Raw genomic sequence first — 13,832 nt, 5'->3', positions numbered from 1 at the left:
CGAATCAATATCAAATTAAGTTGTTAGTCAATTTTTAATTGTGACAAGATTATAAAGTTCTATCAATATTCATCTAATTCGATTTAAAGTAGTTAAATAAACATTGACCATTGATTATTAACTCTAAATATAGGAAACCATGTATTTATAAAAATTAATTTATTAAAATATCTAACACTTTATTAGCTTAACAAATAAGATGATTGAATATGAGTCTATCATACTTCTATGTTAAAAATTGGTTCAGGTTTACAGCAGTTCGATCTAACGGGTTAAGTCGGTTTTAGCCGGATAGAATTCAAATTCGAGCATGATTCGGGTCGGATATGACTCGGGTCGGTCATTATTAGGTTCGGGTAATCACGGTTAATGGTTATGTGTCGGTTACAAAAATCGGTTACAACTCGGGTTCAACTTTCTCATTTTCGGTTGTCAACCGGTTCGGGTACTGTCGGTTCGATAAACCTAAAAAAGGAACACATTTTCGAGTCGGTTTACTTTCAGTTTCGGTTCGGATTTTCAAGTCGGGTCACTTTTGAACAGTTCTAATTCTAAGATAAAGTACATACATGTACTAAAACAATTTTACATATCTCTAATTTATGTATAATTAAAAATTATTAAAAATTAATATTAATATTTTTTGCATTGAGACAAATAAAAAAAAATTCACTTATCTACTTCTTCCGTCCTGAAATACTTGGTACATTTTGGTTAAAGACACTATTCATTGTTCAAGCTTATTTTATATATTGCCACTAATGTGTAAGAAAAAACATTGTCAACTGGTATTTTGTTTGAATCGTCTAATCACATACTTTCATAATATTAATTTTTTATTTTTAAATGTGTATAATTTAATATATAAATAAATAAAATAACACGTTGGACTGCAAAAAAAATCAACTATATTAAATATAATAGAACGGAGAAAATATATATTTAAAATTAAAAATTAAAAATTAAAAATTAAAAATAAATAATAAAAATTCCAATATTCGTAATATTTGAAACGAAAGAAGTAAGTGTAAAAAAGACATGAATGAAATTGGTATAGCAATATGGAAAGCGGAACCAGATGTCTGTTACGAGGGAGTATCTATATTCTGCACACTTTCTCTTACAACTCTGTTTCCTTTTCTGCTCAACTTGACAACTCTTGTCCTGTCAAATCTTGCAACAATCAATGTCTACTTAATCATTTCCCTTTTCTTCTTCTTCCTCATCTAACCGTAATCTGTTCTTTCCTTCCATTCAAATAAACATGGAAGAAGTTTGGAAAGATATCTCTATAACTTCTCTCCCCAACACCACAATTCCCGATCACATTATTCATAATAATATTACTTCTACTTCTACTTCTACTTCTACTTCTACTTCCACTTCTCACTTTAAGGCTATGGTTTTTCAAGATTTCTTCAATACCAAAAACCCATCAACCAGATCATCCATGGCTTCTCCTCCTTTATCATCATCCCAAATCATCAAACCCGCAACTCAAGAATTTCAGTTTTTTGAGAATCAAATGATCAACAACTTTCAGCTGGGTTTGAATGGTGATCATCATAATCATATTCCTTCTTTAGATGCTCTTGCTTCTTCCTCTGGTTTTAATGGAGTTATTCATGATCAAACTAACAAGAAAAGGTTATCTGTTTATGGTGGATGTGATGATGAAGTTTCTGTTGATCGTAGGCATAAACGAATGATTAAAAATAGAGAATCTGCTGCTCGTTCTAGGGCTCGAAAACAGGTTCTATTCTTATTTTTTCTATTAAAATAGAGAATCACAAGATCACCAATTAGCTATTTGAATGCTAAAAATAGAACATACTAGTAGGATACTTAAAGTATTCTTATTTTTAATTAGTTAGCATGATAAAAGTGCCTATTATTAGCACACGAATTTTTTTTACAAAATTTTATATATATATATATATATATATATATATATATATATATATATATATATATATATATATATATATATATATATATATATATATATATATATATATATATATATATATATGTGGAGTTTAGGTCCTTTAGGACAATCAAATTAATTTCTTAATAGTTAGGAATGATCATGTGTCGGAATTGGAATCGGACCTAGACCAATTAATTTTTGGTGAACTGATACTTGCCCCAAACGCTTAGAGTAAGAAAATTTTTCACCGGATCTAGACTCATTGAATCCAATGGCCAATGGATCTAGGGTCTTAACTGAATTCTAAATAAATACTTCATCCAAACCAATTTAGATGTTCTATTTGCTTGGACACGGTTATTAAGGATGGTGTGGGGTCCATTTAAAAGAATAAATAGTAAAGGGTAAGTAGTGAAGGGTAGTTGGATAAGTAAGGTATATGAGGGTATATTCGTAATTACTTGTGTAGACTAAGGATATTTAGATAAAAAAAAAATTGACAAAAATAGAAATGAGACAACTAAAAAGACTTTGCCAAATAAGGAAATGGGACAACTAAATTGGTTCAGAGAGAGTATTAATTTAATTGTTTATATTTAAACTTTTGTACACATTAAAGGTTTATTTATAATACTACATTGGGTTTATGAGTTTCATGTATGTAAAATAAATTCAAATAAATATAAAAATAGCTTTAAAAAAATATATAAATGATTTTAGAAGGTCAGATTTAGAGTGAGTCTGACAGGTTTAAAATGCTTTTATTAGCGGGTTTAAGTATTAAATGGGTTCAAATAAAGTCGATCCATACATATTTATTTGTATGAGTTGAAATCAAATCTGAATCAACTGGATCTCAAAATTACAGTTGATGTTTTGTTTGATTCAGTTTTTGAGGTTTATTTTTGGCTGAGTAGTTTGGGTTGAGTTGGTAAGTTGTCTTAGTATAAAGGTTTGATAATTGTCGTGCACGGTTTTTTCATTTTGATGTAAGAAACGACTAAGTTGAATGAGTCCAGCACAGTATTACATTTTATTATATTTTAATTATTTCTTAATAAATATTTTATTATATTCATGAAAATTGGAATTCTAATTTTTTTGAGTTATCATTATATTAATGATAAAGTAGTGGCCATTTTGAATTGTATCTATAATATAATTATTATTGAATAACTTCAAGTGAACTTTTATTTTTAAAATTATATTTAAAAATAATATAATTAGTTTGTACACGAATGAATATTTTTTATAAATTATAAATCAAAAATTATTATCTGTCCATCTTAATTACATATTTATACATATTTTTTTTAAAATTTTAATATATGTTATAGTCTCAACTTAAGTTTATAATTATGATTTCAAATTAATCATGTTATAATTATCCTTAGCATGAAAGATTTCTATAGTTATCATATTCAATGACATCATTTTTGCTAAAATAAGGGAAAAAATCTCTTCAAAAGATGACAACTCATCATATTTTTGGAGTTCCTTATATCAATTGTGTTTTTTTAGTATATTGTATAGATTTTAGTACTATTTTGATTGTCTATTATGATTAGAGATCGGAGATAAGCCCATTTTTACATGACATGAAACATTATGGGTGAGCTAAAATAATGTCAACTAACTCTTATGAGAGATGATCGGTCAATGGTCTCTTTGAGAGATATCTTCTATAAGAACTCCAATTCATTTTAATGTGAAAAAATGGAAAAATAAAACAAATTTATTGGTGCATGCTTTTCAAAAAGAAAACGGTTTCTTTAGGGATGGCAATTCAGTGCGAATCCAACTCTAGTCCGACTCGATCCGAGGAAAATAATCCGATTCGAGTCCGAGGAAAAGGTTATCCGACTCTAACTCCGACTTCACGATCCGAATCCAAGTTAGAGACGGACCGGAGTTGGACCTTATTAAAAATCCGACACTCCGACTCAACTCCGACCCTAAAGGAAATCTGACTTTGAATTTGACTTTTAACCCAATATTTTGTTTCCTTTAAAACTCTAAACGTGACTAATTTAAGCTCTCTCTCATAGTAATTGTAATTTTTGATTTGAAAAACTACTTGGTATTTTTATTTAGATCATCAATCAAAATAAGACAAATCAGATCAAGAGAAATAAAATACGCCAAATCAAAATGCGAGAAAATTTTGTTAAATTGTAGTATTAGGAATATTTCTCATGTTAAACTTGAATTTAAAGTACATATTTTTTTGTTAAATTGTATTTGAAAAATATAATTTGTTAACTTCGTATGCTTTAAGTCATTAGTACAATATCACAACGATAAAGTTTGATAATAATCCGACTCCGTTGGAGGTCCGAGAGTCCGAGTTGGGGCAAACTTGGAGTATGTATAATCCGACTCCGAGTTGAGGTGGACTGAAAAAATAGTTCGACTAAAATCCGAAGCAAAGTCGGAGTATGTATAATCCGAGCCGAGTCCGTCCCATTGCCATCCCTAGGTTTCTTCACTCATGCATGAAAAATCAACTTCCTCCAATATAACTAATGGAAATTTAGATTAATTAACCCTACCTGTTTACAAATAAAAATCTTAGGTATAATATTTTAGATTGATGTTGAATATATTTATTAATGGTTAATGTATTTGAAAAAAAATTCTTCAAACGTACTTTGTTCAATACAACTGGGTTAATGCCTTACTTTGTATAGCATAAAACCATATTTCACATACTAAAAAAACCATAAACCCCTATTTCACATAAATTATAACTACTTCACATTCATTATCTCTTTTTATTTATTACTATCATTCACTTTTTTCTTAAAAAACTCCCGCTTTTTTTTGATTTAATTTTAATGGGATATAGGAAGTATCTACTTAATATGTCCTATTCTTTTGCTTCACCTACTTCGTATTCCATAAACACCTACTTTGTAAACACATAAGTTATATAACATCAAAACTCTCTTTCACATACCAAAAACCTCTAAGACACATACTATGAACCAATACTTCACATATATTAAGCCCCTACTTCACAGAAATTAAACTCAAACTTTAGATTTTTATAATTGCATAATTTACATATCCTAAACACCTACTTTAAATATCATAAACAACTATTTGTCATACTAAAAACTATTACACATATCATAAACATCTATTTCTCATACTATAAATACCTATTTCAGACATTAAAAATTCTTAATTTTTTAGATTACATATTAAAAACTCTTATTTCACATATTTTAAACACCTACTTTGCATATTATAAACTATAAATTCATACTCCATATTGCATAAATACCTACTTTTTATACCATCAACACTAGTTTATACATCATTCAACTTAATTGATTTTTAATTTCCTCGACAAAGTTGGTTTCACATTTTAGTAATCAGAATTTAGGTTAATATATAACTAGTTTAAAAGTCTTTGCACGCATGAATTTGTTAACGATTTAAATTAATTATTTGGTTTTAATTTTAACCTAATTTAAATAGCATTTAATACTTTAAATAATTATATTTTTAAAATAACTTTTTACATACGTATAAAATATTTATTTTGAAACAACTAAATCTTAAAGATTTTTATTTTTGTATAAAGAATTAATGTAATATAATCTTTTAAAACTTATATTGTTTAGTTTAAAATTTATTTGGAAAAATAGATTTCAACGCAATTAATTTTAGCTTTACGAAAAATACTTATCTAATTTAACTTTAGATTTATTTAGAAAAATAAATTGTCATGCAATTAATTATTGTCCTATTAAATTAATACATTTAGAAAAACTCTAAGAAGTCGCCATATGTTATTTTTCAATTTTTTTTATTAGTATCTATGATACTTCTTCTCTTGGCACACTTGTTAAGTTTTTTATTTTTATGTTATTTAATGTATTATATTGATTTTCAATTTTTGATTGTGCGTGTTTCTAAATTATTAAAGATAAATATTATCAAAATATGTATTGATATTTAATATTACTTTTGTTCTACAAAATTTACCCAAAATTTAAAATCAAGAAAACCGGTATAAAAATAGCGAAAAGGTATATTTTATGATGAAGCGGTAAAATATCGTGGGTAATAATGAGATGATAAGGTAAATTAAATATATGCTTGAATAGAAAGAAAGTGGATGATGACTTGAGGTGTTGGATGGGTTGAATCGACCCAACAAGTGAAGGGTCAGATCACTTTTAACCTGATCATTATCATGTGAGATGATTAATGAGCAATGATATAAAGGGTTGGGGTGGATAGTCAAGATTAGGTCATTATTGGATTTGGTTGCTAAATTAATATGATCTTAAGTATTTTTAAAATATTTTACATACGACATCATATTACATATTATGTACAACGGGTCCACCCAACAACCTTCAACGTCGGACTAAAAAAACAGATGAACGTTTTTTTTAAACGAGATAGGGAAAATCAAATCTAAACGGGTTTTGAGATGTCCAACCCATTCAAATTTGACTCGACCCGACTTATTTATAATTAATTAAAAAATATGATATATTTGGTGTAGGAATAACAACGGGTTGGATCCAGATCCGTTTTTTAAAGAAGGATCCAAATTCAGATCCATGGGTCTAAATGTCTAATTTATCAGGAACCAAATTTGAATCCACGGATTCAGTATCGAATTTGGATCCAAAACCGGTCCAAGCTTAATTTTGCACATTTGATTGATTTTTGCTTCGTATTGTGATAGAAATAGTTTTGACTTTAATTAATGATAACAATATATAAAATTATTAATTAAAATCTAAAATACATCCGATAATATTATCTTATAAACTTTAAATATCCTTAAAAATTCTTTCATAAATAAAGTTTCTTCATAATTTAATATAATATTAAAATAATGGTACTTAATTTAAAAAGTAAATTAGTATAAAATTAGCATTTTAAAAAATAAAACGAGCCTTTTGAATCTACAAATTCGAATATTTATTTGACACTCTGGATCCAACTGGTCCAAAAATATACCTAGATTTGTCAAAACGGATCCCAGTCTATGGATCTGGACTGGGCCCAGAATCTATTGTCATATCTAATTTGGTGTAACACTCTAAATAGGAAAAATAGGTAAAATTTGTGTGACGAAGGGGGTAGTTTGAAACAAATGAAAATAAAATTACACTTGAGATTTGACTATGTGTGTTTTCCGACTCGTTTAGTTAGTATTAAATAGTGGTGATGAAGATGACTTATCGGTAAATACATATGTAAATGTAATATACTATATCATTCCTATAGCTATGAAACTTTAATCATAAAAAGGTTTTTTATACTCTAATACTACAATTTAAAATTGTGACGCATTGGAATGCTTTTGTGAAAAAATAATATGAGTAAAGTAGAACAAGTATGATAATTAAATTTTTTAAAAGATATTTTCTACCAAAATTATGCCAACTTTCCAAAAGATTTCACACTATTTTAATATCATTTATCAAACGAGCCGATAAAGCTTGAACAACATTGCTTCCAGCGTTTGTTACTGTAAGTGTAGCTACTGGTATTTTAAATGTAGAGAAAGTATGTAATTATGATTGATGGTTGGATTTCCTATATCGATTTCACCTCTTATTAAATACTCCATTCTATTCAATTTAATAATCTAATTTAAGTGTGTCTATTTGTCAATGCAATGATTTTATATCAATATCTAATTGTACATAATTAAAAAATTATAAAAATTTAATATTATAATCTTTGCACTGAAACGAATAAAAATAGATCTAACTTGATTATATTATAACTTACTAGTATAAAACTCGTGCAATGCACGAATTTATTAGTATTAAGATATAAAAATATTATAATTTTTAAACAATGCTATAATTATATATTATCGTTATCAAGTTCAAATTTTTACATTAAAATTTTATAATCCACATAATTATTTATCACAATGCAATTTGATGATAGATATATTTTTTTCACTTCCTTTAAAGTATACTATTTCATACTTTTGAATTGAGTGTTTTTAATAAAATGTCGATATATGATGATAAATGAAGAGAGGAAATAATTCATGTGAAGGAAATTAAAAAACACTTAACATGTATGGATGAGAATCTGAGATAAAAATAAAGTGGTGAGTTATTGCCCAAAAATAGAAATAATTCAGAAATAATTTGATTATCCATGTGGCAAAATTTTATGAGGATGCCATATGAAAATTTTCAGTTCTTTCAGATAATAGTATAATAGATTAAGAATAAAATAAAAATTTTGAGTAATTATTGAATAGTGTTAAAAGTTGAATGAGACTACTAGATTAAATAAGAGGAAGAGTTTAGATTAGTTAAGAGTGATCGATAATTATTCAACATCTTATTGTAATTAGAGCTAATATATGATACAGGCATATATAACAGAGCTGGAGCTGGAAGTTGCCAATTTAACGGCAGAAAATGCATTGCTTAGGAAGCAACAACGACAGGTCAGACGAATCTTCATGTTTAGTCCATAGTCCATACTACTTTCTTTGTTTTATTTTTTTTTTCCTTTGTCAATACACTAATTTAATATTTAATAATGATAATTGTGTATATTTAAAAATTATAAAAACTAGATATTAATAAATCTTATGTTGACACGATCGAATAAGATTTCCTTTGTCTATGATATGTATTGATAAGAATAAAATATAAATTAGAGTGATTGATAAATAGTAACCTAAAAGCAAATGAGACATTTAAAAAAATGGAACGAGTATAATTGTTGTACCATTAAAGTCAAATTAAGAGATATCTTTTTAGTCCATACATTTTTGAAACCATATACTCCTCCATCCTAAATCTCCTTAAAAATACACCAATTGCATTTTGGGTTAAATTTAATGAAAAAGAAAATCGTCTTGAAGAATAATACAAAAGCTACTAGATAATAAAAATAAGTGTTTAGGATGAAAATAAAATGAATATGTAGATGAGAGTAAAAATAGTGAGATTACAATGAAAAATAATGCAAATTCAGAGGAATAAAAAATATAATTTATAATAAAATTGATACCCATATACCCATTCCAAATGCGGTGGATGTGGTGCTAATCCCACATAATTTTATCTAAAGATTAGTGTTTCCGTATTAAACTTGAAATATAAATAAAAGGTGAGAAAATAATATGATACCTGACCCAAGAGTTCAATGATAATAGTAGCCCTAAATATAAGATGATATGCTTCTTCCAAAATATAAATTTCATGCACTACAATCACAAGGGAAGACTAATCCAAGGGTGATTTCTTGCATAGTCACTCCGACACTCAAGTCAGTTCGGAAATGATGATAAAGAGATTAATTATACAGAAAGAATTTTGATGAAATAAATTGCATATAGAAGAGTAGAGTTGTGTACTATTTTTCTGTAGTTTCATGAAATGTTTATAGTAGTCTCTTGTAGGATCTTTAAAAGTGGTTTCTTGATTATGGGATGATCATGGAGATAATGTTTGTAAATGTGGGAGTAGTGGGGAGTTATTTTAGGAAGTGATAGTAGGGGACCAAGGTGGATGGTTAGGGTTTGACTAAATGAGTTGTAGGTTTATTTGACCCCACATCATTAGCCCCACACATGAAGGGTGATAGAGGACGGAATTTAATGTAGCAAGGGCACCAGTCTTTATGCGGAAAACAATTATACCTGTGATGTGAACCAAATAAGGTCCAAATAAGATAGTCTTTAAACTCTTGCCTTGCCAAGCCCATGCTTGGTGGAAGCCTCATGAATTATAAATGTTTGGCCTTTGGGCCACTTTTGATGATTCGGCCTTAAAGTCTGATATGATGATATGTCCTAGTAGTCAATCACCTAGGATTTAGATAAGGAATCATACTAGGAAGAATCCTTCGAAAGCATTGATGAATATTCGAATTGAACAAGGTCCACATTGCCTAATTGTCAATTACTCGGTACTTAGATAAGCAATCATACTAGGTGAATCCTTCGAAAGAATTAACGAGTTATAGGAAAAGGGAATAAGTAGTAATTTAGAGGTACTCATGGGTGGGTTTGGCGGTTAGCGAATCGAGTTTGCCTCTGAAAGCCTACACACGGGCTAAAAGTTTTAAACGCTCGCCCGTATTAGTGTACACACTTTATGTGTTGCTAGAGGTGTTCAACAGGGCCAGGTTAAACTGGTCGAGGCGGGTCAAAGCTAGTTTAAATCCGGCCCACTTTGATCCGTTTTTTAAAAGTTTATAAAATAGTTTTTTAATTCTACTTTATAGCCAGTTGGGTTGACCCACTTATGTATATAATAATATCATATAAAAATATTTTAAGAAAATGGTAAAAAAAAATTTTGCAACCAATTTTATAATTATCTGGCTAGGCCCAGCCCGACCCTTTACACCAAGGTCTGTTAATAACCCGATCCACTAATGACCCATTATAATGTGACCCGATCCTTAACCCTTTGGGTCGACCCGCCCTGTTGTACACCTCTATTTATTGCTATCCGCCTTTTTTCTTAGTGGGCAGGACGCATGGGCAAATAAATTTTCTTTTTATGATTAAGTATATGACAATATTTTTAGATTTTTATTTTTAAGTTACAAATTATGATCAAAAGATTTACATTGTCTGACTTAAAAGTGTTATTTGCTCACATATTTTCAATAACAATATTGTATAGGTTTATAAAATCAACGGCTCCGCATGAGCATTTATACAATTATATAATCTTTTATGACTAAAACAAAATTTTTCTAAATGGGCAGATAAGTTTGAGAATGAACATAAAAGTCATTATTTGTCTTTACTAATCTTAATGTCTAATTGTAATACGTAAAAACAAAAAACTACCAGGAGTCTAGAGATGTAGATATACGCTAATCATTATATAATCAATACATTAATAAAACAAACACATCAAATAGATATACCAACATGAATCCTCGGCAAATGAAGCAACACTAAGTAGGATGATTTAATTATGTAATAAGTTTATCAAAGTCTCATTATATTGTAACAAATTTTAAAGACAACAATTTCATAATACCAAATGACAAAAACAATAGTTTTCACCATCAATAATGCAGAAATTATCTATTATGTATTTTTTTTATGACTTTTATGTTTTTTTTTTTTTAATAAAGTTTGATCTTAAAAGATTAACAATATTTAAGAAAAAAATATAATTCAATGAGATCAATTCAAATTTGTTACCATGTTTAGTTTTATAATATCATCTTTTTTATATCATTTTTACTCCATTGTAAAAATAAAGTGTTGAAAAATGTAAGAATAAAAATATTTATGATTATGATTCCTTTTTGGGTTGGTGCAGATGATCGAAGACCAGGCTACACCGGTACCCAAAAAGCACGGTCTCTATCGAACATTAACTGCTCCATTTTGAGACCCCAATTAACATGAAAATGACTAAGACTCTAACCAATGTTTTTTGATGATGATATATGTAATATATGCTACTATCAAAGGTAGATAAAGGGCAAATTTGCTTTTTGAACACATTCAACTTTCTTAATTGCTTTATCTTTTTACTCTTTCAGGAGTATCGTTATGGGTCTCTCCACCCTTGATTTTTGTTGACAAGATTTAGACTACTCCTATTATTTTCCCTTTTATACTTGTGTTTGAAATTTGTTTGAGACTTCATTTAAAAAAAATGTTTGAGACGGCTTGAAAGAGGGGGTGTTTGAACCCAATAATGATAAGAAACAATGTAAGATGATTAAGAAACATAATATGAACAAAAGAGACAACAAATACACAAGTTTATGAAGTCTTTTGGGTACTTATTCCTCAATTAATGTTTACTTTCATGAATGGATTTAACAATACATTAATGGCTAAACTCTCATACTTGAGAATAATCTCTCAAGCCATACATCTCACAATATTAATACATAGAAAAAAAAAGCTCTCTTGGTGTTTGCTCTAGCCTCCTTACATTGTATAGCCCTCTCAACGAGTTTGTGTGTACTGTTGGTCATCATGTTATGATTCTATGAATGAGTATATCTTTATATAGGCGATAGATCATTCTAGAATCCCCTCATTAACACCACATTAAGCCTAGCAATAAACTTAGATTTAATGCCCACCATTTTTCAGAGCTTAATTGTCCTTCAATACAATCTTAATAGATAATAAATAGAAGAAAAATAAATTGTCTGTTAGCCTACTAATCAGATAATCGAACGAGCAGCTAAATGCTGAACCTACTGATTGCCTCTGGTTCTTCAATACTCTCAACATGATGTAAGTCTCTACTTCTTAGCAACCGGCCAATTTCGCCCATAACTCCCTTCAAATGCACTAAGCATCTCTTTGTCATCTTCAAAACTTCATCACTTTGAGTTTTCATAATGTACCCAATCTTCTCTAATCTCCTCAATGAAATTAGATTCGTCATCATCTTAGGTATGTATCTCATACCCCTTAGCTTCCTAACTATGCAATTGTGCATCTTTAAGTGCACCTCTCCAATGGCCTCTATCACAACTTTCTCACCACTAGGCAAGGTCATTCTTCTATGTTCACAAGCAATCACCTTTGTAAACAAGCTTTTGTCTCTATAAGTATGATATGAGTGTAGGAAATTAAACACCTAATCACCATCATCATACCCTTAACCAATAGCTCATTACCATCATCAACATCACAAGACCCTTATTAACAATGTTTGGGAGCACATCATCCTTTTCAAATGAAATTTTTGTCTTCTTTCCTTTGAGTTCCTCATCATCATCAACCTTCGTAGTTGGCTTACTCATCTCCTTCAAAAGTTACAAGTTCGAAGGTCTCATCAATTTATTACAAGTAAATTGAATATGACCTCTCTTGTGGCAATGGTAGCACACCTTATCCCCATACCACTTCTGGCCCTCTTGATCTTGATTTTCTCTCCAATATCTTTCTTTGATGGAACTTCACCAATGATTTTACGTTCCCTATAAATGGAATCTCATGAATGATCAACCAACGTCCATGGATGATACTTCTTCACCATTTGCACTACCCTTAGTAGCACCTTTAAGTTTTTCAACTCTTAATTACAAAGACTCTATCACTATCTTTTGCTTTACCACCATTGTTAATAAGTTCTTCTCTTTTGAGAACTCCATTAATAAACTTATCATCTCTTTCACACTCACTGTTTTCTCTCCTTAAAGGTTTCAAAAAACCCCAATCTCTTTAACAAACCATTCAAATGCATCTCAACTTCTACCATCTTTTTTATCAATCTCCAAGCTTTCCCTCACCCGCGATCCTAAGGAAATACGCCAAAGCTCTAATACCAATCGAAAAAGGGGATGCTTGAACCCAATAACAATTAAAAAAATAAAACAATGCTAGAAGATGATTGAAAACATAATATGAACAAATGAGACAACAAGCACTCAAGTTTATGAGGTATCTTGGGTACCTTTCCCTTAAGAAATATGTTTACTTTCATTAATGAATTCAACAATACACCAATGACTAAACTCTCATACTTGAGAACAACATTTCAAGCCATACATCTCACAATGGAGACCTCACAATACCAATACATAGAAGAAAAGCTTCCTTAGTGTTTACCCTAGCCCCCTTACAATGTATGGCCCTTTCAACAAGTTTGTATGTACTTGTTGATCATCATGTTATGATTCTATGAATCAGTATGCCTTTTTATAGAGATCATAGATCATTCTAGAATCTCTCATTAACACCATATTAAACCTAGCAATAAACTCAAAAATAATGCAATGTCAATCATTATTTATAGCTTAATATCCCTTTAATACACCCTTAATAAACAAGAACTGAATGTTGGCCCACTGATTAGCTACTTGAACGAACACTATCCTTGCTCAAATGAGCAATTGATGCTGCAACCTACTGGCTACCTCTAAACATGCTGCTCGAACAAGGCATGGT

At 29.3% G+C, this 13,832-nt stretch overlaps 1 protein-coding gene across 1 annotated transcript; it reads left to right on the top strand.

Annotated features, from left to right (window-relative positions):
• The first annotated feature begins 1,167 nt into the window (after positions 1–1,167).
• LOC130808793 (protein FD-like) lies at positions 1,168–11,330 on the top strand. The gene is made up of 3 exons (XM_057674298.1): positions 1,168–1,753; positions 8,304–8,381; positions 11,233–11,330. Exons 1-3 carry the CDS (start codon positions 1,265–1,267, stop codon positions 11,302–11,304), a joined length of 639 nt encoding a protein of 212 aa, XP_057530281.1. The 5' UTR covers positions 1,168–1,264; the 3' UTR covers positions 11,305–11,330.
• Positions 11,331–13,832: the final 2,502 nt, after the last annotated feature.

Source organism: Amaranthus tricolor, chromosome 3 (assembly GCF_026212465.1).
Source record: "Amaranthus tricolor cultivar Red isolate AtriRed21 chromosome 3, ASM2621246v1, whole genome shotgun sequence".
NCBI lineage: Eukaryota > Viridiplantae > Streptophyta > Magnoliopsida > Caryophyllales > Amaranthaceae > Amaranthus > Amaranthus tricolor.
Note: the sequence above shows the minus strand (reverse complement) of the source record. Positions and strands in the feature narration are given on the sequence as shown.

Excerpts from the sequence above, each read along its gene's own strand:
- LOC130808793 (XM_057674298.1), top strand. The coding sequence starts at position 1,265 with ATGGAAGAAGTTTGGAAAGATATCTCTATAACTTCTCTCCCCAACACC. Across the intron at positions 1,754-8,303 it reads GTTCTAGGGCTCGAAAACAG|GCATATATAACAGAGCTGGA; the intron begins GTTCTATTCTTA and ends TATATGATACAG. Across the intron at positions 8,382-11,232 it reads TTAGGAAGCAACAACGACAG|ATGATCGAAGACCAGGCTAC; the intron begins GTCAGACGAATC and ends GGGTTGGTGCAG.